The sequence below is a fragment of the Carya illinoinensis genome, chromosome 11, assembly GCF_018687715.1.
Source record: "Carya illinoinensis cultivar Pawnee chromosome 11, C.illinoinensisPawnee_v1, whole genome shotgun sequence".
Classification (NCBI taxonomy): domain Eukaryota; kingdom Viridiplantae; phylum Streptophyta; class Magnoliopsida; order Fagales; family Juglandaceae; genus Carya; species Carya illinoinensis.
Genome location: NC_056762.1, coordinates 38,431,493 through 38,459,492, shown reverse-complemented (window position 1 = coordinate 38,459,492; position 28,000 = coordinate 38,431,493). Strand labels below are relative to the sequence as shown.

The 28,000-nt window shown below is 35.9% G+C and overlaps 4 protein-coding genes across 6 annotated transcripts; 2 read left to right on the top strand and 2 right to left on the bottom strand.

Annotated features, from left to right (window-relative positions):
• Nucleotides 1–2,559: 2,559 nt before the first annotated feature.
• LOC122281069 (somatic embryogenesis receptor kinase 4-like) lies at nt 2,560–6,947 on the top strand. 2 transcript variants are annotated; one of them, XM_043092315.1, is made up of 4 exons: nt 2,560–3,443; nt 4,222–4,482; nt 4,611–5,477; nt 6,265–6,947. In XM_043092315.1, exons 1-4 carry the CDS (start codon nt 3,014–3,016, stop codon nt 6,744–6,746), a joined length of 2,040 nt encoding a protein of 679 aa, XP_042948249.1. In that variant the 5' UTR covers nt 2,560–3,013; the 3' UTR covers nt 6,747–6,947. The 2 variants fall into 2 exon arrangements, with proteins under 2 accessions (XP_042948249.1, XP_042948250.1); XM_043092316.1 differs by lacking the exon at nt 2,560–3,443 and adding an exon at nt 3,462–4,012.
• A 562-nt stretch (nt 6,948–7,509) lies between these two features.
• Nucleotides 7,510–11,565, bottom strand: LOC122281070 (putative transferase At4g12130, mitochondrial). Its single transcript, XM_043092317.1, has 5 exons — nt 10,646–11,565; nt 9,017–9,270; nt 8,768–8,866; nt 8,304–8,462; nt 7,510–8,216 (listed from the first exon to the last, which is right to left on the bottom strand). Exons 1-5 carry the CDS (start codon nt 11,092–11,094, stop codon nt 7,972–7,974), a joined length of 1,206 nt encoding a protein of 401 aa, XP_042948251.1. The 5' UTR covers nt 11,095–11,565; the 3' UTR covers nt 7,510–7,971.
• Nucleotides 11,566–14,180: 2,615 nt separating this feature from the next.
• On the top strand, nt 14,181–15,291 carry LOC122281857. Its single transcript, XM_043093672.1, has 2 exons — nt 14,181–14,515; nt 14,659–15,291. Exons 1-2 carry the CDS (start codon nt 14,456–14,458, stop codon nt 15,247–15,249), a joined length of 651 nt encoding a protein of 216 aa, XP_042949606.1. The 5' UTR covers nt 14,181–14,455; the 3' UTR covers nt 15,250–15,291.
• A 2,501-nt stretch (nt 15,292–17,792) lies between these two features.
• Nucleotides 17,793–22,411, bottom strand: LOC122281699 (probable protein S-acyltransferase 14). 2 transcript variants are annotated; one of them, XM_043093435.1, is made up of 7 exons: nt 22,073–22,411; nt 21,463–21,703; nt 21,252–21,343; nt 19,618–19,741; nt 19,443–19,528; nt 19,261–19,347; nt 17,793–18,316 (listed from the first exon to the last, which is right to left on the bottom strand). In XM_043093435.1, exons 1-7 carry the CDS (start codon nt 22,283–22,285, stop codon nt 18,188–18,190), a joined length of 972 nt encoding a protein of 323 aa, XP_042949369.1. In that variant the 5' UTR covers nt 22,286–22,411; the 3' UTR covers nt 17,793–18,187. The 2 variants fall into 2 exon arrangements, with proteins under 2 accessions (XP_042949369.1, XP_042949370.1); XM_043093436.1 differs by having other exon boundaries at nt 19,282–19,347; nt 22,073–22,407.
• Nucleotides 22,412–28,000: the final 5,589 nt, after the last annotated feature.

The window sequence follows — 28,000 nt, the reverse complement described above, 5'->3', positions numbered from 1 at the left end:
AATGTTTTGTTAAATCAATGCTTAGTTTTCACTTAAAATTTATTAAAAAAATTTATTTCTTATTAATTTTTTTTATTATTCTCTTATCATTTTGTGATATAGTATTAGATGATAGATTTATAAGTCAAATATAATAAAAAGTCTATGTAATAAAAATTGAGATAAATAGTAAAATTATTGAAAAAAAGAAACCTCGAGGAACAAAATTATATAAAAATCAGAGTTTGTAAAGTAGGGAGCGGATCAACTTCGACGATCATGGCATATAAAGTTGGCAGATGATGCTAGAGCCCAGCGGGAGCCACCGCTTTTTTTTTTTTTTTTTCTCTTAATGATTAAGAAAAGATTATTTAATATTATTTTAAATTTTTCATATTTTTTAAATATTAAAAATATTAAAAATTAATTTAAAAAAAAATATATCTTTTTAAACCTAACGGTGACCCAGCAGGAGCTACAAGCGGTGGCAAAAGCATTTTCCAAAGTTGGCACAGAGCTATTCTTTTGGACAATATTTCAAGGAGCAGTTCCTATTTCCTAATCCTATTGCCTTTAGGAAGGAAACTTTAATTTATCAATTTGACCAAGGAGATGATTAAACTTGTGGTTTGCTTTCATAATTTTGTCCTTTTCTTTAGGGTTTCTGTTTTTTGATATGCATGGTGAATGCATGACAATATCATTACGTCATGATTGTGGGTACCACAACAACATTAAATTTTTATGTGTGTTTTAATTTAGAAATGGTGGAATTACAATTATTTAACCTTTGAAAGACAAAAATCCCATAATGTTGTCCGCTATGTAAATAGACAGTGGAATTGGAGGGAATCCGAGGTGAGGGAGAGTGATGTTTTTGTCCTAGGCTACCACCTACTTCCAAAAGTATCTTATGGAATCTTTCGAAAAAATAAATGAAAAAATATAATTACAAGTATAATTAAGCACTAATTTATATATCAATATAATATGATTGGTTAAAAAGTAAATTTTATTAAAAACAGTGTTGATTTAAATTTTAAGTATGAATAAATCAGTATTAATATACAGATTAGTATGTAACTGTACTTGTATATAGCAAAACTCAAAATAAATTTACGAGTTAATATAATTTTATAAATTTATATATTTATTTTATATATCATATCAAATAAGTAAATCTTATTCACAGTTTTCATGTAGGGACAGTATATGCAGAATCTTTATTAAAAGAAAAAAATTATTATTTTATGAAAAATATTTTAATAATTTTAAAAAATTTTAAAAATAAAATTATTTACGACTATATTGCAGTCTCTAAATAATAATTATACTGCTTTATCAAATAATATTAATTTATAAATTTATATAGCATCCGGTCATGACTAAAGCATTAATCTTCCTTAAATTATGCGTAAAATAAAAGTTTTGACTGGAATTGATAATATTCCTATAACTATGATTTATCAATTAATTACGTCGTGTACAAGAACGACACGTGTATAAGTACAGATAAGAGTCAACCAAGACATAATGGTTCCAATCAAATTATACAGTGCTGCTGATTTCTGGATCAATTAGAAGCGAAGATAGTCAAACCCATGTGGCAGGCCATGTTCTGGGTGCCAAAGTTAGGTTTCCAACCCATTGAAGTAGACTCCTAAAATCAAACTAGGGAAAGAATGTCATGAACAAAAATGTGGGATTTGTAATAAAAAAATTGAAACGACAATCTATACTAATTGTTGGCGTAAAGAACTTCACATTTTGACTTTCCGAACTGTTCCCTCATACATAACAAGTTATTGAGACAACATTATTGAAAATCTAACGTTGGATTCCAAGTCATTTATCTTAATTTGGATCTTTACATGTTAAGATGGATAAGAATTCAATACAAGTTATTAAATATATTTATTTCTATGAGTTTAAATATTTGAAACAAATAATGATTTTACATAATATCAGAATATATATCTTCTTATCAGATTAAATTTTTAAGGTAAGTAATAATTTCACAATGATGAACTCGCACACAATGTTTGTAATGTTTTAGTTTAATGTCAAACCTGCCTTGATGCAATCTAAACTCTAAAATGGAGGAAGATTTATAATTCATAATTTGTTAAAATTATAACCTTGAAAATCTCGAAGATGGTAAAACAGTTGTGGATATTGTTAAAAGCTCCAAGTACTTTACAGTTTACATGATTTGAATCAGAGATGAGTAATTCCTGTTAGCACACAGAAAATTAATGCAATATAGGTTTGTCTTAGTTAAACGTGAAGGTGGGAGCCATGAAAATGCTTCCAATGTGAAATGGCTCGGCATTAAAGGTAAGGGAAAAGCTTTTATCTCGCCTATGCTTGACTGTCTAATTGAATGTTGGTAATTTTTTTTTATTTAATAATTAAAAAAGTTTTTTTGCTTGGCGGCATATTGGCCTGACCCTAGATGCAACGTCCACATCCCATCGTCGTCGGTTTTAATATTTCGCTCCAATGGAGCGTCACCTCTTGACAACTGTAAACTTGTTGACATTGGTGGCTTGGAGGCTGGAGCCCATTTCTTGAGCACTAGTTTCAAATCAACGTAGCTCTTCATTATTGTGTAGGACCCTTTAACCACCACGTCGCCGTTGATCTGAATCGCCGATTTAAAATGCGTCCAACAGCGACGGCTATAGTCTATTACAGCCAACTGTCATGCTTACGTTTTTCTTCCACTGTCTCTTCTCGAATCCATATGTGAACCTATCTCCAGCCCAACAACGTAAAGTACTGGAGTTGTAGTAAATTTCTAAATTCTACCCTTTGGACGACGTTACGTACTCTTTCTGCCCGTTCTTTCCCGGATGAGTACAAAAATTCTGGATAGAGAAATTAAAGGAGGGAAGAAGCACTGTCAGTGGCAGACGGAGAACAAGGACTTGGAAGAATACTCCCGGAGTTCCAGAATAAATATGGGTTGCTTGGGATAGGCCAAACAGAGCAAAAGATTTAGGGGAAACAGGGAGTTCTACAACTAATTGGAATGGATTTCCTTCACTTTCTAATTTCTCTGCCTCTTTTGCTCACATTTTGTACTCTACGACCTGTTCTTGGAAATGGAGAGTTGAGAGCTCTTCTCGAGTTGAAGTCTTCACTGGACCCAGAGAACAAGTTCTTGCAGTCGTGGACCAGTGAGGATGACCCCTGCAGTGGCTCATTTGAGGGGGTGGCGTGCAATGAGCATCGCAAAGTGGCCAACATTTCCTTGCAGGGAAAGGGTCTCTCAGGCAAGGTCTCGGGAGCCGTGGCTGAGCTAAAATGCTTGTCGGGGTTGTACTTGCACTACAACAATTTGTCCGGAGAGATACCCAAAGAGATTTCCAATCTAAATGAGCTGACTGATCTTTATCTCAATGTGAATAATCTATCGGGTGGTATACCGCATGAGATTGGGAACATGAATAGTCTTCAAGGTCAGTGGTTTGTTTCATAGGAAAAAGTTCCGGTTTTGCTCAATAATCTGTATCTTTAGTTTCTTCTTTTTGGGTGTTCTTTTGCAATTGATTTACATATGGCTGACGTGTTGCGGAGAAACTGAGGGAAGGAAGAGATGAATTTCAAAATCTCTATTGAAGTTCTTTGGTTTCAGAAAAAATGAAAGAATCCCCTTAGATGCGGGTAACCGTGGTGTTGCTGTGACATTCGGAGTTGTTTATTTTTTGCTCTGGTTCCAAATTGTGCATAATTTTCTCTTGGTGCATTGTTATATGTTATATGGTTTCGTTGCTCATTTTTGGATCGAAGGCCTCATGGAGAATAAGTTCGTTGATTATTTTGGCATTTTTGTTTTCTTCTTTTCTGTCGAATGGAGTGGAGGTTTCTTTTCAGTTATTCATCTGGTTGTCTTCGTTTTGATCAAGTGGGATGGTTAATATCTGCATCTTGGCCACCTTTAATTCACATTTCTTCACAGAGGCAAATACGCGAAAGAAAATAGAAGATTTCGATTTGCATGTTTTGTGTCATTATTTATCACCAAAAGGCAAGTTTTATAACTGATACCGACTTTTTCGTTTAGTACTTCCTTTCCTTTCCAAAATTTCCGCAACAACTGAATGGGCAATGAGATTTGGAATTGAGTGTTGCTGTACGAAGATGTCAATAAAAGATTGGAATTGAAGATGTACTGTTTTTAGGACTCTGGTCCTAAAACTCGGCTTAATTAAAAAAAAAAACTTCTCTGTTTTGTAGTTTTACAGCTAGGTTGTAACCAGCTGACGGGGAAGATTCCTACACAGATGGGTTCCTTGAAGAGGTTAAATGTTCTTGCCTTGCAAGACAACAGACTAATGGACGAAATTCCTGCAAGCTTAGGGAACTTGGGGATGCTAACAAGGCTTGATTTGAGCTTTAATGGCTTCACTGGTCGAATTCCAGCAAGTCTGGCGGATATTTTACAGTTGAAAGTTCTAGATGTCCGAAACAATTCTCTCTCTGGAGTTGTCCCTTCTGGTATGTCTATTTCTTCCATCCTCGCTTATGTTCACTCAAAATCTCATTTTGACACTCTTCCATTTTCTTTCTTAACTTTGTTGGGGACTGATCCATACTGATTATAAGTTTGATAAATGAAAATGAAGCTTTCAGGAGATTAAATGAAGGGTTACAGTGTGGGAACAATCCAGGTTTATGTGGAGTTGGGTTTTCTGCAGTGCGAGTCTGCACTGCATTTGATGACGATAAAGTCAATTTTGATCAACCTGGACCAAGCATAAATTATACTGCTCCAATAGCCAACCCTCAACCCGCAAATTTTGGAGCTCATTGCAGCCAGACGCATTGCTCAATGTCCACAAGATTCCCACAGGCTGCAGTAGTTGCAGGGGTTATTACAGTCACTGTCACATTGACAGGGGCTGTATTTCTGATCATTATCATGTACCGCCGGAAGAAACAAAAGATTGGGACCATATCTGATTTTTCTGATGATCGACTAAGCACTGACCAGACTAAGTTCTACATGAATAGTGCCTCTCCACTAGTAATTCTTGAGTACTCCAATGGATGGGACCCTTTGGCTGATGGCCGAGATGGCATTGGATCTCCTCACGATTATCTAAGTTACTTTAGGTTCAACATGGAAGAGGTTGAGTCTGCAACCCAGCACTTCTCTGAGGTAAATTTACTGGGAAAGAGCAAATTCTCAGCTGTGTACAAAGGAATTCTTAGAGATGGTTCTATGGTAGCTATTAGAGGTATTAATGTGACTAGCTGTAAGTCTGAGGAAGCGGAGTTTCTGAAGGGTTTGAAATTATTAGCCTCACTGAGACATGAAAACCTTGTTCAGCTGAGAGGTTTCTGTTGCTCAAGGAGCAGGGGTGAATGTTTTCTCATATATGATTTTGCTCCAAATGGCAACCTGTCTAGATATCTTGATTTGGATGATGGAAGCAACCTAGCTCTTGACTGGTCCAAGAGGGTTTCTATCATCAGTGGCATTGCAAAAGGTCAGTGATTTCTATTCATCACATTATTCTCAAATCTGTTGCAATGATGCTGCATTGTATCTTGATGCTGATGGATTGATAGGTAATCCTAGTCCAAGGAAATGACAGTTACAGTTGGATATGTTGTGCCGTTTCTTCAGTTTTTCCCATGCATGGTCATGAATCATGATGTACATTTCTCAATAATATTAGTAGGTTAGTAATAGGTCTGTTAACTTGAGAATTTATCAACACAGATGCTTTTGACTTCATTTGTTGATGAATACGTATCTTTGCCCCTTATCGTTTGCTGTATGTGTCACTTGGAGATTTAATTGCTATTTCAATTTTTCTATTGAATTTATTAGTACAAATTTGTCAACCTACAAAATTGTTTTTTTTTTTAGCTGTTTTGGGGGTGGTTGGGGGGGTGAGGGGAAGGAAAAAAAAAAACATCTTCCATAATAGCGAATTGCATTATCATGAGCTGCCAACTGTGGAGTTTTGAGGCTGATCCAGTCCATTTCTTCAAGTGCCTCTTTCTTTTTATGTCCTGATTTTAGATGATGTGTTTTGCTCTTTAGAGGCGCTGCCAGAATGGAAATTTTCTTTTTCATATTTTAAGAAGGTGTGTAAGTGCACATTCCATTCTTCCTCGTATTTTTTATTACTGATCTCACCCATTAATCTCGAAATACAAGTTTAGTTTAAGAAAACCAATGGAGTGAGACTGTATTATATGCGGGATCACAAGACCTCAAAATATATGGTGGCTTATTTTGATATTTTGTTGTGCTTTTCTGACCAGGTATTGGGTATTTACATAGCAGCAAAGAAAACAAGCCTGCCTTAATTCACCAAAACATATCGGTCGAGAAGATTCTCATTGATCAGCAGTTCAATCCGTTGATTTCAGATTCTGCCCTTCCTAAGCTTCTTGCTGATGATATTATCTTCTCGGCTCTCAAAATTAGTGCTGCCTTGGGATACCTAGCTCCTGAGTACATTACCACTGGTCGCTTCACTGAGAAGAGTGACATATATGCCTTTGGAGTAATCATCCTCCAAGTTCTTTCCGGTAAGCAGACTGTCACCAACTCAATAAAAGTGGCAGCTGAATCTTATAGATTTCAAGATTTTATCGACACAAATCTGAAGGTAAATTTCTCTGAATCTGAGGCAACTAAGTTGGCAGACATTGCACTGATGTGCACCCACGAGCACCCCGACCTCAGGCCAAGCATCGAGGCCGTAATTGAGGAGCTAAGCAGTTGTAGTGACAGTTCTTAATGGCCTAATGATGGACCTTCATTAATCTGTCTACTCTTGTTGAAGCTGGTCCCCTATTTATAGTTATATCCTTCCTGCAAATTGATTGTGGAAGAGAAGTCTATGTTGGGAAACAAGAGTCCCCGCGATTACTTGTAATAAGATACTTCTAACTTTGTGAAAAGCAATAGCTGTGATGAGGGCCAACCACTAACCCGCTAAGTGTCGGTGCCAAATGCTAATGCGTTCATTTATAATTGATGTCAGACCATAAATAACAGCAGTACCTGCAACCAGACGTGTAAGAAAGTTATAAAGGTTGTCCACATGGTTGTGGCGGGTTGACCATGTTTATTGACCCAGAGCTCCTGGTCTCTTACTACAACGTCAAAATTTCTTTAGTAGTTTCTTCTTCTTGTGGTGCTTGGTCTTTACACAAGAAGTGAAAAACCTAATCGTTTGTCCGTTGGCCCAAGAGATTCTTTACTTTGATGCAATCAAAAGGTATATATTAGAGGTTTGACACATTCAGATAACTTTGGATGAAGCCTGTACATAAAAGGTAGACATTGAGAAAGGATGGAAACCAACAAAATTCTTTCTATTTCCCCTCGCTGAAATTTTAAATGCTATTTGAGGAATAATTTAATAAATGTGTTGGGAATTTTCAATCCATATTCACCCTATAAGATCTACCTTTTGTAAGAATATAAAAAAAAAATAGAGAAATAATAACACAAGATTTTATATGAAAAACTTCTAGAAAAGAAAAAAACCACCAGACTAGATAAGAAAATCTAATATATAAAAAATTATTACAATCACATAATTTTTCTTCTCATCCCAAATACACCCTCAGCTTCCCTATAAGCAAAATTTTAACTTTACATCTCTTCTCATTTTATAAAAAAGACAATAGAGAAATTTAACTAAAGTAAAAAATTACTAACTAAACTTCTGATTGGTGCATTTTACCAAAAAGGCTAAATCTCCTTTTGTAAGTCTTGGCCTATCTTCTCTTTTATTCTCCACCAATGTGGGACTAAAGCCGAATGAGCAAAAACCCAATAATATGCAAATCAGGGTTTTGTACAAAAATTCTCTTCCTTTATTTCTTTCAATAAAGATTAAAGAACGGCCCCATTTTATTTCTAAGAAGAAGGCAAAAAAACTGAAGAGCTACGAGGTTTCCACCCTTCGAAGAAGATTCACGGCCAGCATACTCGCTAAGACAGGGGGATTACTCTTAAGCAACAGCACTGTGCTGTTGATGCTCTTGAAACCATTCGGCAGGCCACCAATCTGGTCTAATAGCCTCGACCTTCACATCCTCGCATCCTTGTATAGTCAATGCACCCAATCCTTTGAAGGCATCCGCCAACCGCAGAAGTCCCAGCCCACGACACCCTAGTGCAGTTGTCACCGTACCTACCTTCTTGTGGGAGGTATCGTCCTTTACTTCTGAGCCAGGAGCGACTTTCTGCTCCACCTCTGAGGAACAGGAATGAAACGTTTGGGTCATACCAGGACCAGGGAGGGAAAAAAAGGGGCAAGATTTCAGATGAAAGGAATATTTACCTTCTCCACTATCACTGAGAAACCTTAAAGGAACTGCACGCTTGCGAATGACACCCCGGTGATGTGTACGAGCAACAAGCTCCTGGCCCACGTAGCACCCTTTGTCAAAGCTTATTGCATTCAGACCCGCGAGATTGTATTCAAGTGGAATTGCCTCTCCTAGAAATGATAATAAGAACTCTATGATTTCTATCCAAAAAAACGTACATGATGTGTGTGTGTGTGATATTTGTACAAAAAATAGATATGGGAGAGACAATTTCATCAAAAATGAAAAGAGAAAAACTAGGCAAATAATCATGTCATGATTACAGTTACAAAATGCAGACAAGTTACTAGCCACAGCAATTGAAAGGGTGAGGGGATACAAAAATCAATTAGATTTGAGTTCCAGGATCTAAAATACTTTCAGGAAAATATTGCAAAAACTTGAGCATAACCTCGAGGAGGAAATAAAAAACTACCTTTTGGAATTTCAGTCGAGCCTTCTGCAACCCCCTTCTGCAACCTCCAGAGTAGATAATTCTGTTCATCTGTTTCTTTGTCAGCCTCAACCAAAGGTGCTGCAACAGGCACAAAAGGAAAATATTTACGCAGCTTATTCAGTAAGTGGGTCTGTCAAATGATCCATGATGTCATCATAAGCTCTTGGAAACTTTTTGATACTGTAAACATATGCAGATCTCAGGAGCAACAAAAACTTAGAAACTCACGTATTGTGTCCGCTGGGAAGATCCCCCTGAAACCAAGAGAATCCAATCTGGGATCCTTAAACCAATGCCATCCAAGATTAACTCCATGTGAAGCTGACACTCCAGTGCGATCAACACCACCACCCCAGCCAACACTGGCAGCCTCTGGTTCTTCTGCAGATAACAACCTTTCAGAAAGGTTCCCACCATAACGCTGCCAGCAAGAGAAGTCTTCTGCGACATTCTCAATCTCAACCTTAGACCTCAATCGGTATCTGCTTGCACAAGATTTTCAAATAGAAAATATGCAAATGCATAAATTTAAAAGCTTAAATTGACAAAAAGAAAGAAATGCACAATTGCTTCCGCAAAAAGGATATTGCTGGCTTTGTTATTCGAGAGTAAGCAAATAAAAGAGCATTAAGAGGGGGAAAAAATGATCGTTCACCCACATAGTAAAGCCTCTATAATCGTCCTGGTGCTGTCTAGGTGGTTGGTCGCATATCTTATAGCATAAGTGCAAAAAATGGAACTTATTCTTGTTTTCGGTCACAATTATGCATATTTAGAAGGAAGTGAAAGAAAGGTTGGTGGATCAAAAATCAAACAAACATCAATTTCTAGCAACAAAGGGGTCCTTTTGTCTTTTGAGTTGGGACTGGATCCGAAAACTGTGTTTTCCATGATTCTTTCCCTCCTTATGCCTGGTCAAACAGTGAACCATAGTTGGTCATACATAACACAGGCAGCACCAAGTCTCATAAAACAGGTTAGAGGCCAAATTTCTGTAACTAGGAAAATAGCTAGAGGAATCTATGGTGCAGTACCCTAGAAGAAAGTGTTGCTTGAAGGACACTGATATATCAGCTAATAAAAATTCACTCAAAAGGATACACAAATGATGACTTTTCTCTTTTTCATGTCTGCTCCTCTATACCAAGCCGGTTCTTATATCCAAAACCCAGCAATGTTCAGCAAGAACAAATCATAATGTATTATTCTCCAACTAGGCTGCTAAAACCAGAAAAACATTGGAGATAAAGAATAATTTTTTTTTTTTATCGAGAAGATTCAAAAATGATCCTTGATCTCCAACCACCTAAATTTACGATCTTTACTTGCAGGTTATTGTTTTCCACGGCCAAACAATAGCTCCCCCATATTTCATTGAGTGTTCAAGTGACCTAACACATGCTGGGACATGCTTCATGACTTATTGTGACCAATCAATTGTCAAGGTTAGCAGAAAATGCGCAGTAACAAAATGACAGTAACTAATCTACAACTTCTTAAGAACTAAGCGTGTTTATTTGAAAGAAAACCGAACTCCTTATAGTTCAAAGGCAATAGGTGCACTCGAAGTTCACAAATTCAGCTGTAATCTAACTACGATTCTACTCTTCCTAATTTACCATACAATTTAAGACAATAAACCAATCTTAACAACCGCCAATTCGAATACAACATTCTTTTATTTCATGAATAACTGCTATTCTCAAGCAAAAATTACGAAATTAACCATTCAAGGTCCCAAATAGATGCTATAACTTACAAAGCCCACTTGGTGAGATTCCTAGTAATATTATTTATAAAACCTACTTGAGAAAGAACGCGAATAATGTAAGACGAGTGAAAATTCGATAAACTCACTTCCTGAAGGTCTGCAAGAGCTCATCCAAAACAGTTGCATCCACATCCGCAAACAGCTGGAACGACTCGTCCGAGTTCGAACCGGGTCCGGAACCGTTCCTATCGAGCTTGGCCTCAGGCCTCGGCGGCATGTACAAGAACAGGTCGTACAGAAACCTTCCTTGAGGGGTCAAGAGCGCGGCGTACATGGGAGGGACAGACAAGGCGGGCAAATTGGGCGTGGGCAAGTTCGAGGTTCTCTCGCCCAGAGGTTCACCGAACCTCCGTACATCGTTCGTCAGCAGGCCGTGGAGGAACTTCAAAGTATCAGGACCTCGGAAGCGGACCACAGAGCGGGACCTGAGGAGCGAGGCCAGGGGCCCGGCGGTTTCGAGGTGAGAGAACCGTTTTGATACGAAACTGTATGCAGCGAATTTGGGATACCGAAGAGAGGATTTGTAGCGGTGCATTATCTTTTTGTTCTCTGCGTTCTGCGACGATGAAAAATCAGAAGGAAGGCTTCGAATTTCGAAATGAAAAAGGAAGGAGCTAAAGTTGGGTGGGTGAAACGTGTGCTAAAAGGCTTCTAAGCTTTTGCCACGTGTATTAGAATAAAGGTTATTGTAATGGAAGTCGGTCCTAGATTGCTGGGTGTTCGATGGAAGTTCTGAGCGAGACCCGTGGCTATCGAATCTCAGGCAGAAATGGCTGGGCCGCTGCTTAGTTGAATTCGAAAGAGCAAGCCCGGTAGAAGTATTAGCAAGAGTTTGAATGTGATGTAAGAAACCAGACTCTTGGCCCAACATTGTGCACAAACACTAGAAGTCTTGATCAAATGATGTTTCAAGATAAATCGAGTAATCAATTTCAATTTTCAACTAAAGACATAATGATAGAAAGCTAACAAATAAATAATACGCATACTCGATAAATCTCGTCCCTTTGACATCCATGAACATGACAATTACGCCTTGATCAGGAATTTATATAGGATTAATAGAAGTTAGAATATGTGAGCTAAATAAGTAATTTAACTTTAGTTTTCTTTTTAGTCACGTAATGTCAATGTTTAATTATCATCATTGCTGACGTGTAATGACAAAACTGTTTCTAATTTTATTCCCGGACACTTTTATAGATGCTTTCAGATTGATATGGCCGGCTGCAATAAAATATGACCAGAATTCCTCGTGTTTTTGTTTACGACCGTTGGCCGATCGAGACATGACTCATTTTCAATATCAATTAACATTAAATTTCATGAGGAATTCGATCGATCGAGAGTCTTGACCTAAAAAAGGCTGAAACTCTTGTTTTATTTTCCACCATTTTATTCTTCATATTATCTTTGATCAGGCCGCCCCAGTATAAAAATTATTGTGGGCAGGCAGGCTATATATGATCAGTTGGCCATTAACAAAAGAAAAAACATTTACATGATTTATCTAAGTTTCAGAATAAAGTTGACCTAATTATAATTAATCATGGTTTAGGTTGGAAGCCAACCTTTTCAAAAGATGCTAGAAAAAACATTACAAAAAATTATAAACTAATTTCAATTTTTTAAGGAAGATGGCGGTATTTTAATTTTATTAAAAAAAAGATAAAACTTGAGGATTACATCACTGTAAGCAAGGAATTACATGCAGGATAAGATAGATCAATTTCAGAGATGCATGTGGCAGTTACGGAGTAAAGGCTGCTGATCATCTCCATGTCCCATGCCAGCTGCTAAATAAAATTTAATGTAGAGATGGCGTGGTCGGTTTCCATGAGTAACCCAATATCAGCATCACCATCCATAGAGTTGGTCAATCCTGTGACGTGAACAATTTAATCCACATGTCAATGATCGAGCTTTTATCTTGATAAGGTTAATGGGGCTCAACTTAGGTGGATGGATGCTGACAGTGGTCATGATCATGTATTAATTGGAGCTATGGCGGTGTATCACACACAGCATTTCGTAATTCAGTGGATTTTGGTTTGGGGTTGGCTTTCTTTAATTAGCGTCCCTTATTTTGATCATTTGTTTGTTAATTAGTTCTTTTTAATTTATATCACTTCAATTATTTATTTTATATTTTATGAATTTTCCTCTAACTTAAAAAAATAAAAATAAAAAATTTAAGTCCTATAAATATCTCCTCCATATAATTACATGAGTTTGATAGTGTTTTAGCAATTCGAAATATGTATGATTTTTTTAAACATGATACTAATTAGAAGAGTTATTGTCACCAAAGTTTTGAAATATGTATGATTTTATAAAATATGGTTCTATTGTTTTTTTAAATTTTTATTTTTATTTTTATTTAGTGATTAAAGAAGTATTTTTTAAAAGATATTATGAATTCTTTTAAAAAAATATTTAAATATATTAAAAAAATTTGTCTTCTCTGGATGAGTCTCACGGTGGATGTGGTACGGCTCTACTACTTAATTATATTGTTGTGCTCTATAATTTTGCTTCTAGATGCTACATGGGTCATGTACTTTCAATATCTTTTAATTTTCTTCACTTAATTGTTTTAGCTTTATTTATCAAAATTTGATAAGTTTTGACTAAGTTAATTAATATGCAGATTCGATATAATATATTAAATTATAAAATAATTTTAATATAATATATTAAAACATGTCAACTTATCAATTTATTTTTATATCACCAAATTTTGCGCCCGAAAGGCATCCAAAGTCTGGCTTGTGCTTTCCCACGTACGGTTCTGTAAAAGAGAGAATAGTCTATTTTTCTTTCTCCTCCTGTACGTGGACAGAACACGACGAAGACTTTTTTGTAAGTCTATGCTTGTAGCCTTGTATATATTCCATGATCTTATGATGATATAGATGGTAAAGATGTGACGTGGGGGTGACAAAAATGCATCGGGGCAGATGGATCGATCGATCTCGGTGTATATGTTTGACAAAGCGGTACTTAATCCACCAATGTCCTTTTTCACGTTAAAGTACAAACGCGTTCTATCTCTATCTCGCCTTCACATGGTGAAGTGGCTTATTTTTTCAAAAAATAAAAATTATAAATTATAAAGATTAAGTAAACAAGACATGGATAAATGATATATATGTTGGACAAGGATGTCACGAACGATACATATCATTTCAGTACGTACTTGAAGAAGTCATGTCTTATAAGTACGTACGTACGTACTAGCCAATATCAAAGAACAAAAATATATATAGCTATATATATATAAGGATGCTTTTATTTTATATTTTTCAGTACTTTGCTATTTTAATTAACTTTTTTACTTAGAAATATGTTTATATATATTTTATATTTTTTTATCATCTAATAAGAATAAATATGTCATATCTTACTTAATAGAATAAAAATAAGAGTTATATAACATTTCTATACGAAAGCAGAACCTAAAAATTAACAAGCAAACAGTACTGAAGAGAAACCACCTGGGCAATATTCTTCAAGGTCCGGCCATGAGCTAGCGTGTTTAATTAGTTGTTTAATTCAATTTGGCAATTGAAAACAATATCCCTGGAAATTACCTGGTTAATCATCATGTTGTTGCACATTGGTATATATGAGAAACAACGTTTTTCTAATCCATTGTGATGCGATCACTATCTGCACGTTGGATGTGCGCGGATATTGATTCAATATCATTGTCAACGGTCCACGTACGATATTGTTTGCTGTGTGTGAGATGACCCTTTCGGTCTCAAATAAAACGCCAAAATTGACTCCACCCCTGCTGCATACCACCACAACCAAGTTTTTTACTTCACGACCAAGCAAAAAACTTGACTTGAAAAGAAGACGACGAGCGATCAGGACAAACACAACACAAAATGAAGCTAGTTTGGTCTCCTGAGACTGCGTTAAAGGCCTACATAGATACTGTTAAATCTGTAAGAAACTTTCCAATTACATTTAATTTGTAGTGTTGCAAATGCATCCTTCCCTTTTTTTTTTGTTTTGAATCTTTAATGAGTTGCTATCGTTTTGTTTTCCATGTATATCTGATGAATTTACGGTCGGGTTTTGTTTGCAGTGCGAGCTGTATCAAGAATCAGGCGTGGCAGAGCTTGTTTCCGCCATGGCTGCAGGCTGGAACGCCAAATTCATCGTGGAGACATGGTCTCAAGGTGGAGTTATGGCAACAAGTACTGGCCTAGCGGTGGCGAGCCGTCACACGGGTGGAAGACACGTTTGCATAGTCCCCGATGAACAATCGAGGTCGGAGTATACCCAAGGCATGGTCGAGGCCGGCATGTCACCAGAAGTTATCGTCGGAGAGCCGGAGGAAGCGATGGACGAGCTAGTAGGCATAGATTTCATGGTGGTTGATTGCAGGCGCAAGGATTTTGCAAGAATACTGAGGCTGGCAAAGCTGAGTAGCCGTGGTGCTGTTTTGGTTTGCAAGAATGCCGGTTCGAAGTCAATAGCAAGCTTCAAATGGCGAAGCGTTCTTGATGGCGGATCGCAACATCTCGTGCGCTCTGTGTTTCTGCCGGTGGGGATGGGATTGGATATTGCACATGTTGCAGCGGCGGCCAGTGGGGGGAATTCAAGTTCAGGTGCGAAAAAATGGATCAAGCATGTGGATCGACAATCAGGAGAGGAGCATGTTATCAGAAAGTAGTTTTCTTGTGAAATTGAAAGATATGATAGACTTCTCGTTATCTAATTTTTGTAATCCTTCTTTAATTCTTACGTTGCATGTATAAACATAAATTCAATTTAATTATCATCTGTACAGAAGTTCGTGAGAAGAACTAAAGAAAACCTCCTAGTTCCAGCCTCCACAAAACAGACTTTTCATCAGGATATATATATATATATATATATATATATATATATATGTCATTCTTTTCATGCCTTCGATCTTTGGCTAATGGCTATTTGTACGAAAAATCTTGGCATGGATATGTGCAAATAAATACCTACGAAACTGTCCATGCATCTAAATCAACTTGTCTTTCTAATCTGGCTCAGGAAAAAGGAAATCTTGCAATGTTAATACTAGCTGTATAATCATGCATTAATACACAAAAATACTTGAAATTATTTAATAAAAGGTCATCATGATTATGTAACTAAAAGTATAATTGTTTAAATTCTTGTGGATTTTATTTTATTTTTGTATATTTAGTTGTTCTGAATCTTTACTTTATGGATAGATATTGTTAATGGACGCGGTAAGAAAATTATATTTTTAGAAAGGAAAAATGATACTTAGCACCCCATTTGACAACCAAATTTGATAAACATAAATAAAAATAATTTTCTCTATTTTAGTGCTGGTTTGGATTTAAAGATGAGATTAGATAATTTTAAATGAAATATGAATAAAATATTATTATTATTTTAATATTTAAAAAAATTAAATTGTTTATTATATTTTATGTAAAAATTTAAAATTTTATAATAATGAGATGAAATATTTTTAAAATCTAAACGAAGCGTTATTGTAGTTATAAACTCCTAAATTTCTCTCCAAGAAAAGTTAAGAGAAAATAATGTTTATTTAAGATAATTGAAAAAAAAAAAAAAAGAAGACAAAAGAAAATAATTTTTTTTGTAATTATCAAATTTGATCCTCACAAAGGTTCCTTACATAACCCTTTGAGAAAGAACATGAGTTCATATGGCTTTATGTGGGGCGAAGTACATAAATTTTTGTAAATTATATAAATAAAAATATTATCTTTCTTTTTTTTTTTTACTAAGTGAATCAACAATCAATCCGAAACAATAATTGACCTCCACAATTGCAAAAATTTATCCCGAGAAACACTTTTTGCAGTTGGGAGATGCAGTCGGCGTGTAGTCGACTGTAAAAAAAAAATTAATACGGGACCTACATGAAAAAAAAAAAAATTATTTTTATAACTTTTTATAATTCATGTAGGTCCTCTTGAATATAAAAAAAATTTTTTATAATTTTTTTTATTCATTTTGTACAACCGACTGCACGCCGATTACATATGACGACTGTATATAGCAAAGCTGATTTATCCCGAGTTCAAAAATGAAGGTATTTGTCTCTGTACAGCAGCCCTTTCAAATTTCAAAAAATACAGAAACCTGCACACCTAGTTAAAGCTCCGTAGCACGTGATTCATGGGAGTTTGGGACTGGAATCACATGTACAGCGTAATGGATAAGGATGTACGGATCTGACACACTTCAGAATTGACATTCAAATCTACAGAGATCACACGTGTGACTCATTATTGGTGCATATCTTTTTTTTTCCTTTAAGCAAGTATATTATAGATATGGTAACGGTTAGATGTTACGATAATTAGTGGATTGAAAGGTTCTAATATTCACAACAGAAGAAGAAGAAAAAAAAAAAAAAAAGGAAAGAGAAGAATTTGAAACTAATGACTTGACCTCCACCTATATCTCGTAAGAGGTCGCTGCTTGAAGCGATTTTGAAACATGCTAAAAATGGTCTAATTAAGTGCGACCGAATGTCATAATGAAGGGGCTTATATTGCATATTGCTGATTTGGACGGGCTATAGAATTCTTTTTTCTAATAATCCTTGATTAAGAGTAATAAATTGGAAAAGTTTCGAATTGCCAGAAGAAGACTGCCTGCGACAATGGTGCCATATTGGAGACACTCACTACAGAAGGAAATTATCAGACCTAAGAGATTTGAGGTCATTGGCCGTGGAGAAGATGCGCATGATGGCAGGAGACACCGCACGTGTGGCTCATGTGAGCACTTTGAGTGACTTACCACTATTACCGCTTGGAAGATTAACGACAAGGGAGGCCTTTGGTGAAGCGTGTGGTAGTCTTTGAGTTCCGAAAAGCAAAAGATCAGAAAAAGAAATAGAAACTAAAACGAATAGCTACCGGATTAACCAGATAGGAGGAGGGAAGAATGAGCAGAGGCTCCAACCCCCTCTGGAGTTAAGCAACTAGATGCTTGGGTTTTGGTGGGAGAGAGAAGGCTCAGGAGAGGAAAAAAGACCCAACTCTTTTTTTTTTTTTTTTTAAATTGTTGCTTAATATACCTGTGCAAAAACTGTGCAGTTCCTTTTATTTACTATTATGCATTTTATTATTGTCCATTTAAAACTAAAAATCCAAGTTCTGATTCGGCTCCAGAGCTCGCTAACGCCTATGTATTTTTACTGAATGTCAGAAATCTTTCGGTACAAAGGGCTAATCCATGATCAACAGATCATGGTGAAAACCAGATTTCATTCATGGGATCAACAATCAGTAAGAATGTGCATGCTCGAACGTAAGACGTTTATCGTGTAAATGATAACAAATATCGTGAAGATGACATATACACAACCTCCAGCGGGTAGAATCTACGTGTGAATACAAGAAAGTCATCATCGACATTGGCCGTCCAAGTTTGCGGATTCAATCACTCCTTTAAAACATCCAGGTAATATATGTCCAAGGCTGAAGCTTATACCATTTTGATGATTCCATTGCTGCTGTCTCTAGGCATAAATTCCAGGCCATACTCGAATGATATTCCCTTCCTTCCGGTTGCAGAGACTGCGTGTGAAAAAAACTGCAACCAACTGTCCTGGTCAACTATTGCTAGAAACCCCGAAGCACATCCAAGTCAGGCCTTGTTGGATATTCAAGACCCTGAAGTGCTGGCATCAGTCTCAGATCCTCGTCTGAATATGCAGGGATTAACCAGTATTTCTTATCCCTCCCAAGCACCTGAAATGGAAAAAGGAAATTTTACAATGTTGCCAACAATGTAATTCCGATGCACAGCACAGACGCCGCAACTTTTATTTTGAAGCAAACACAAAACTCAAGCACATGTTACTTGTCAAAAAATAAAAACTTCAAGTACATGTTGGTTTCCACTTTACATTACACTGTAGTTTCCCATACAAAGTGAGAATCTGTCATATTATTCAGGAACTCAACAAAAATTTTCAGAATTTCTAAAATGAAGAAATTGGTTACAATTGCCAAGGCAGTTCAGTTTTAAGGAATGTAATTTTTTTGGTGTCAAGTCACGTGTAGAAACACCAATGGCAGAAGGTGAATTCCTGCCTCACATGGTGTTGGAAGACCAGTTGATTCTTGCATCATGACAAAGGATTCTATGTATGTTGTATACAACATGAACCGTTTCCAATTAACCATTGGAAGTCATGACAAGCAGAGAAGTGTGGTAATCTCTCCAGAGTAGCATGACCACTAAGAATTACCGGTTTGAGATGGTGCATTACTAAAGAGAAGTGCAGACAAGAAGAAGGGTGTATAAAACTGGGGGAACAAAGATGGCAAGGACATGTTCACAAACAATAGGAAATATAAAACCAAATTCCAGGTACTATGTCTTACAGGTCATACCATGGATAAAGCTCAACATGCTGTAAATTGAAATTAGTAGAGGATATATACGATGAAATATCAAGTATTGCAAACAAAGTTTTTAGCCCAAACATTTTGGCGTCATGCTTTCATGCAGATTTAACATGTAGATGTCTAAAATCAAGTGCAACTAAATCAGGCTCTTTTTCCTGCTCTACAGTGCATATGTAGCATACTAATCCTGGGTTTAAAAAGTTCAGTTAAGCAATGCAATTTATCTAGCAAAACAGATTAGCAGAAATGGCACGCATATCCATCATGTTTCTAGAACCCACCCACACCACAAAGGAGGTAACCTGCTGAAAGTTTTCCTTCCATCCAAGGTCATAACGCCATTCACGAGTTGTTTTCTTCTCATATGCCTAAAATCAAGAAAATTTAGTGATCAAGAACATTATGTGAGACATTTATAAGTTTAAATCCATTCCTAATTACATGGAAAACAACAAGGAATTACCTCAATTGTGGTGGTATTTGCAGCAATCAATGATATGTGCATAATCAGAAAGCCAAGAACACTCAGTGCAAAGGATAAGTTCAAAACTGAGTGGATAAAAAACAACAGCAATTGAGCACTTAAAGAGTACAGATGAAAATCTAAAATAAAAGATGGTATATTTGAAAGAACTTACTGAATGTGATCAACGTGGCTGCAAGGGTGCCAGGTGTTCCAGGTATCTCACCATCGGTGAAAAACTTGACAAAATACGGCAGTAATGATAAAGTAACAAGAATTGTCTCAAGAAATGTGTAAAACTGCAGCAAAATGGGACAATAACGTTACCCCCCACTAAGTCATACCCTCATTGGTTTTTTTACTTCTCTGAAATTACACTGTTAGCAGAAAAGCACAAGACACAATAAAATAATAGCATGACTAAAGCTGTCTCAATGTGCTTTTGTTTTGCTAGGGGAAGAAGAAAAGATATGCATAATGCCATAAAGAAAAATTCTATTTGCAAGCCGGTGTGGAGGACAGTGGACACGCCTTCCGCACCGTTGAAATGGCATAACTTGATTTGCAAGAGTAATTTATAAATTTGAATCTTGCAAATCAAGTCTTGCTACATCAACAGTGTGGATAGTATGTCCTCCACACTCGATTGCAAGTAAAAGGACTCAAAAGTCAAAAACTCTCATAAAGTACATAAATAACAAGAAAAATCGATTAGTGCCCTGTAGTGTCTGCTAGGCAAACCATAAACAAGCTCAGGCAATCAAGACATCATATGTGTCTATAGTCACACAACTATACATAATAGAGAGAGAGAGAGAGAGAGAGAGAGAGAGAGAGAGAGAGAGGAGAAGAAGAAGAAGAAGAAGAAGAAGAAATTGTAATACTTTCTAATATCATGAACTTATAGGGCATGTGATATCTTGCAGCAAAGCTATTCAATATTTCAAATGGAAACTTTAGTGTAATTTACAAAACTGAAAGGATGAGATTGTTTTATTTGTGCTGGTAAGTGTTGAAGCAAACCCTTCCCATGCAACATCTTGCGGCAAAACAGTGACAGTAAGCCTTCCTGCTAATCAACTATGCTCCGAAAGGGAAGGCATACAATCAACAAAATTAACCAATACAGTCAATAACAGAACAAAGCATTAGTGCATTCTATATAATTGCCCAGATTGAAGATCTAATCCCAAGCTAATGCCGTTAGCATCAAAACAAACAAGCAACAGAAAATTGTTTAAAGGCAATGCTTTAGCTTGATGCTGGATAATAGCAAGCATCCTTTTGAGAAACCCCATACACCGAAAATTCTTTTACCACATTTCTCATTGTCTCACACACTATACTTTAAAGACTCTATCCTGGGCAAGAAGCGAATACAACAGGAGGCTTTTGTAAGGGCAACCAGGCCAAATGCCAATATGTATTAAGATTAGCATATACTTTACTTGCTGGGCAGTGGCCGCTGAAGCATCGTATCAGTAAAGCACAACACATTATAAAGAGAACCTAATCTGCACTCAATTTCTACTTGTTCTAAAATCCTTTATTTTTCTGCACACCATTACAAGACCATGAACTTCAAGATAGGATACATATGATATTGACTGTAACTGCATCATAAAAATGATGACACAAAAAAATAAATAAATAAACAAAAATCAAAATATAAATCATCCGTCTTGATTCTATTGCCCTTATTTGGCAAAGGCAAAAATCCACAAGAGCTAGTGCATGAGTACGATATCAAGCAAAGTGAATGTGCTAATGCAAAGAGACTTGTAAGTTGATGAGGTGAAATCAGCATACCAAGAAAAGAAAGAAGTACTTGTAGTTCAACGCCCCAACACAATTCACGACCCAAACACAATGATGGTCCATTTTCAGTACGCACCTCGCACCTATAACAAATGCATGAATTAATCCTCTTTAATTTTCATAATTTCAAGCAGAAGTTTTCAAAGCAACTTATCAGGAAACAAAAAAGTTTTGAAAGCGGGATTTCATGCAAAGAACTCACAAACAGAACAGTGATGGCAACGAGGTGGTTTAACTTGATTGCACTTTCGACAAAACCTTATTCTTGGGTTGGCTGGGTTCATAGTTGACCGGTTTGAGCCTAAACCTGGGCCCTCATATTCTGATGACATCAGTGGATCCATGTCTCCTTTCTCCTCATCCATTACTGGCCTCCAATTCGGAGGAACACTGCCCGGATTCGTTAGAACAACAGAAAAGTAGCTCCATAATAGCATCCCCAACTACAGAACAAAATTGACTTAGAGAAACTTAGTAAAATATAGCATTTTGCACCGTCATCAGTTTTCAGTATTCAAATTCCTGTCTGAAATGGTTGGGAAAAAATACCTTTAAGCATAATAAAACTAAAGAATGTTACAAAAGTGAAAAAAATAGGTGCGTATTTGCAATTTCAAAACTAAGATTGTTGCTGAGGTGAGGAACCATATCGGTAATGAGATTCAATTTTCAACTTTTCCCACTTTTGTCTCCATTAACTGTACTCGGGCCAACGATTTTCGATTTTCTTTCTTTTCTTCAATTAATCATCAACCAAGCAATCTCATATTTAAATTAAGAACCAATTAAAGAAGTACTGAGACGGAAAATACCAGAAAATGAAACAAGAACAAGACGGCGAGAGCAGCGAGAGAATCAGGAAGGCCGGTCTGGAAGAGAGCTGGGCCATAAATGGCTATGACAATAGTGTAATAGGAGACCCCGACTATGGCGAGGACCAGGAGGATCATGATGGAGCCGAGACCACGCAGGGCCGTACAGAACTTGAACACGTTCCAAGCCATTGCTGCTCCCGACCTTTGCATAGTGTGGACAGCAGAGAGGGATTGATGGTATAATCGTGAATGGAGATCGTTTGTATGTCGTTCGGTCGGAGTTGAATATCGATCCGGGAGCTCGGACTTTTGATCTAGATCCAAACATCATTACCCAAACCCCATATGATGTCGGCAGAAGCCACATCGGACCAAGCCTGTCCTGGGTTCTAACTTCTAACGAATGAAATGGGCTTAATACTGAGAGCCCGATAAGACATCTAGGCTACGAGACACTGGTTGACCCAATAAGGATGCCATAATTTGGATCCTCATTGTAATTGCGAAAGAGACATTGCGCAAGATTAGGGCTGAAAGTCGAACGGTCCGGACCGGAAAAATCGACCGGACCGGTCATTTTTAGATCGGACCGGACCGGACCGAATGAGTCCGGTCCGGTCCCGGTCCAATTTTTAAGGGACCGAAAGTATTCGGTCCGGTCCCGATCCGGGGGTTTTTCACCCCGGACCGGACCGAATAGATTAAAAAAAAAATTATTATTTATATAATGGTTGAATTACTAATAATCTAATACTAATACAATTATATAGTTATACTAATTATAAATTCATAATAACTAAATCATTGTAAGTCTATAACTATATTATATATATATATTTAGTATCAATGTATTACTATATTCTTTAATATATAACTATTAACTATAATATATAGTACTAGTATAACCGATCAAAAAAAAATATAGTACTAGTATATATATTAATGTATTAACATATTATAAAAGTTATAGTATAAATTATAATATATCATATATTTGTAAATTTATAATAGTATTAGTATAGTTAACTTAATATGTAATATGTTAGCATTAAATCACTATAACTACATAGAATATTAGTAATAAGAGTATTACTATTATTTAATATAATATTACATATATTATCACTATCATTACATATATTTATTAGTTATAGTATTAGTACTAATAGACTAATAGTATTAGTTATTAATATTACATATAGTTACATATATTACTATTATTATTACATGATATAGTTACATATATAATTATCACTATTACTAATAGTAGTAGTGTATTACTAATATATATAATAGTATAGTATATGTATATATATTAAATATGTCACAATATAATTACATAAGTATTAAACAAAATGTCATTGAAAAAAAAAAAAAAACTCATAGGGTGGACCGAACGGACCGACCGGACCGGACCGTATGAAGTGAAAACCTTGGACCGAATAGGTCCGGTCTGGTCCGTAAAACCTCCTCGGACCGGACCGGACCGGACCGAATTCACCCCTACGCAAGATTCATGTTGTCCCTTGAGTTTCACACAGACAATATTATTAGGCTTTAGTTTCTTTTTTTACAAATGAAATGAGATGAGATAAGATAAAAGTTAAAAATTATTATTAGAATATAATTTTTATCTTAAAATTAAAAAAATAAATTTATTTATTATATTTTATATAAAAATTTAAAAAAATTATAATAATTAAATAAAATAAGATAAAATTATTTATCCAACCAAACAAACCTTAATATCAACCTATAATTGCGAGGGATGTCCAAAGATGCTGATCAGCTGATGGACTGAGACCCATGACAAAGATTTGGAAGACCAAAACAATACATACCCTCAAGGTTAAGAGGGGAGGGAGTTAAAAGGTCGAATTACTTTCTTTTTATTATTTTTTACTTAATAATTGAGAAAATAATTATTAGTAAAATTGTATATTTTTTTAATTTTTTAATAATTAAAAATATTTAAAAAAGTAAAAATATTAAATATACTAAAAATAATAATAAATAAATAAACGAGTGGTAAATCCATCATTGCCTTAAAGTTCAGGCCGAAGATAAGAAAGATCAAGAAAAGTGAAAAGTATCTTGGAAAGTTGGAAAGAGAAGAACGGGGGCGCAAATTGCAAAGGACAGACAATGGGTAGAGCCGTAGAGGTGGGGTCGTTACATGCCAGAAAACGTGGCTAGGTTGCAGACAAAATATGGACTTTGGTTGTTAGAATGTTTTAAGGTTAAATTTTATTTTTAAATTAAATTTAATATTTAAATTTATAACACTCATATGATTAAATTTATTTAAATTTAAAATCTCATTATATTTAAAATTTATAATTTTTTTTAATTTAATATCTTTTTACACGTGAAATCGATAATTTTTTTAATTTTTTATAAATAGTATTAAACTCATCTTAACATTTAAATATATCTAAATTTATTTTAGATAGATTTTATAAAACTCAATTCACTCTTTCAACTCATTACTATTTATAAAAAATTAAATTTAACTCAGTTCAGCTCAACTCAACATCAAATTATAACCTAAACATAGCAAATCATATATAAAAAGCTATAAATTTAAATTTTAAATTAAATTATAATATTATATATTGAATTAGAACTATATAAGATAGAGTAATACTACTCATTATATCATCTTTTTATTATTTTATAATGTGATGTTAAATAATTAAAAATTATTTATTATATTTTATTTATAAATTTATTATTTAACGCTAAATTATAAGATGACGTAAGAATAATAAAAATAATAAATTGATCCTTTCTCATGATATGACATAGATATCTTGTTGCAGTTGACTTCTTAAGATGGAATGTTTTGTTGGGATTTTAATTTTGGGTAAATTCGTACAGTTGTCTTTATAATTTAAACCCTTAAACCTTATCTGACATTTTTTTTTGTTTTTTTTAACTTTCTCACTACACACCCAGCACCCTCCTTTTTTTTGTCTTTTTCTTTTTCACATTTGTTCAAGAAGATCCTCTTGTACTTTTTCTGAACCTGTTTCTTAGATTTCGAATTTGAATTCCGGAATCATTTATGTTCAATTAATAATTCCAAATGCGAGTATAACTTTCCACTATTCACTTGATTTCCCTCGAGACTCCATCATCATTCACAACAATCAAGTTGGAATTCAAAGTTTAACTCCAGTCCAGTGAACCCATTACGAATTCTTGAACAAATTCTGCATTCACGTCCTGAATTTGAAATTCTGCATTCACCTCATTAAAATCTTGGGACTAAATAAATGAACAGATTTTCTATCAATACATCCCAAACTTCTTCGAGATTAGAACACCAAAAAATTTAAGATTAGAACACGAGGATTAGGGAGGGAGAAGAAAGTAGAAACCCAGACAAGAAGAGGGAGGTAGGGAGACTGGTGCACGTGATCCTGCTGGAAAGATAAAATGGACGTCTCAAGTTAGCGGGGGCTAAGCCTGTGCTGGCACGAATCAGCAAGGTGTGGGAGTCCCATTGGAGTGGACCACCTCAAGATGACTCGATCTTTGGCCCTCATTGTCATATTCATTAACTTCACATGCCCTGCCACTGGTTTTCTCTCTCTATCTCTATCTCTCGCCATGGAGTTGCATGGTGGCTTGTGATACACAGTACGTGGTGACACCAGTCTGTGGGAATTATAAATGTGAGTTGTTGGAGGCTTTGCGATTTGGTGGTGGGATTTAAAGATTGTAATAAATGTGACAACTTCCCTTCTTAATTGAACGACTCTGACAGTCTCCTATTTTTGTTGCTCCAATAAAACTTTGAGAACTACTACACTTTGCTTTGAACTTTGTGATGTGGGAAGAAGCTAGCAATATTGGAGAATGGACATTGTAGTTGGAAGTGACGCGAGAAGAGAAGAAAGATTGAAATTCACAAACTTTGAGAGGATTTAAGATCTCTGTGGAGGAGTTGCCTTGCTGTTCCACTTATTAATTTCTGTTCTTGTTGTTTGTTCTTGAACTTCACGTAAAATGAATGTCAAAGAACTGCAAGCCTAATGAACATCAAATTAATATTTCTTGCACAACTTACATAGACGTGCAAGAATTCATGAAAATCTTGTTCACTTGTTGGATTCCCAGTTACTTGTCCCTCCGGGCCGCCTTTTTAGCCTCTCGGCATTAACTTCATGGATTCCCATCATGTTAAATCTCGCTCATACAATTTTTCTTCAAAATACATTTATTGTCTATTTGCGTAGCTAATCAAAGGCCAGAGACTTTAATGTGCTCACCCCTCCCCCCCCCCCCCCCCCCCCCCCCCCCCCCCCCCAAAAAAAAAGCCAAGGGAGGTCAAAGCAATCTAAATCTTTTCGTGTCTGAACTCTAAACCAGTCACTGTCAGCAGCTAATTTCTCTGTTCAGATTTTAGCTAAATTATGCGTGATTTCACAAACTTTTTACTACATTTTTGGAAGTTCATTTATATCCATCCACTTGACAATGTTTTACGTATTTTTGAATCAAAGTAGATAGATATGAATGTGCATGAATGAACACAGTACTGGTACGTATGTATTTAATTTATGGCCCTAGCAATGCAAGTTGCCCACAATATGTGTGATATGTATGTCAATACATTTATATGTTACTCTATTTGTTTAATAAACTAACGTACTCTTTTATCTGTGTAATAAGTGGAGGTGCTGTGTTCGAGGAAAGATCAGGGCCGTTGATTTATTTAAGTGATGAGCTACCTGTCCACGTGAGGAGCCCGTGCTCCCATCTGGATCTTCATAAGCCAAGCCGCTGGATCATTACACTTGTCACCATCTGTTGTATCATATATATTGCATACTTACCGTGTAAACCCTAAGGGTGTTGGGTCCTTTTTTTGTATGCAGTGGCTGGGTCTTTCTCGAGAGGCAGAGAGATAGAGAGAAAAGAGAGAAGGGGGTTGTTTTAGGGTTTCTGTGTTTGATCTCTAGAGAGAAATCTGTGCGATTTCTTGTGAGGGCTTGTAATCCTATTGAACTGAGGCTTCTCTGTGCTGTAATCTTTATCAATAAAGATCTCTGAGGCCATTCCTGCCATGGATGTAGACCATTAGGGTCGAACCACGTATCTCGGTGTGTTCTTTCTATGTTTTTTGCTTATTTTCATATTTCATTATTCATTCTTATTTCCTTGCTAATTTCTGGTGTATATATGCTCTCGGTTATTTGTTGATTCGTGATTATATACTGGATCTGGAAGTGCTGTATATTCTTGGATATATCTGTGTTGGTATTCTGCTGGTTTTGTGAATCTTGTGAACATATTTGATAACAGAGTGGTTATTGTGAATCTTGTGCATTTTGGTTTTGAGTCAAGAAACAGTAATACTCTTGTTGGGTTTTTTCTGAAACGAAACTTATAAGATTTGTTATCTGTATTGAATTTCTTTATTACAAATCTTGGCAATATTTTGTATCTGTAAAACACTAGTTTTATAACAATTGGTATCTAGAGCCTAGGTTCATGGGGACCATGAGATTTGATATAGAGAAATTCACTGGTGAAAATGATTTTGGCCTATGGAGACACTGCTAGTCCAACATGGACTGCAGGATGCTCTCCTAAGTGAGAAACAGAAGGGCTCTTCCTCGAAAGAGGAAGATAAGGGGTCTGTCCAGAGGGACATTCTCCAGAAAGCCCATAGTGCCCTAATCCTCTCTCTTGGGGATAAAGTCCTGAGAGAGGTGGCTAGTGAGGACACGGCTGCAGGCATTTGGCTGAAATTAGAAAACCTATATATGACAAAGTCTTTAGCAAATAGATTACACAAGAAAACAAAACTGTATACCTTCAAGATGACCCCAGGGACTCCAATAGGACAGCACCTAGATGAATTCAACAAAATCATATTAGACTTAGCCAATATAGACATTAAGGTGGAGGATG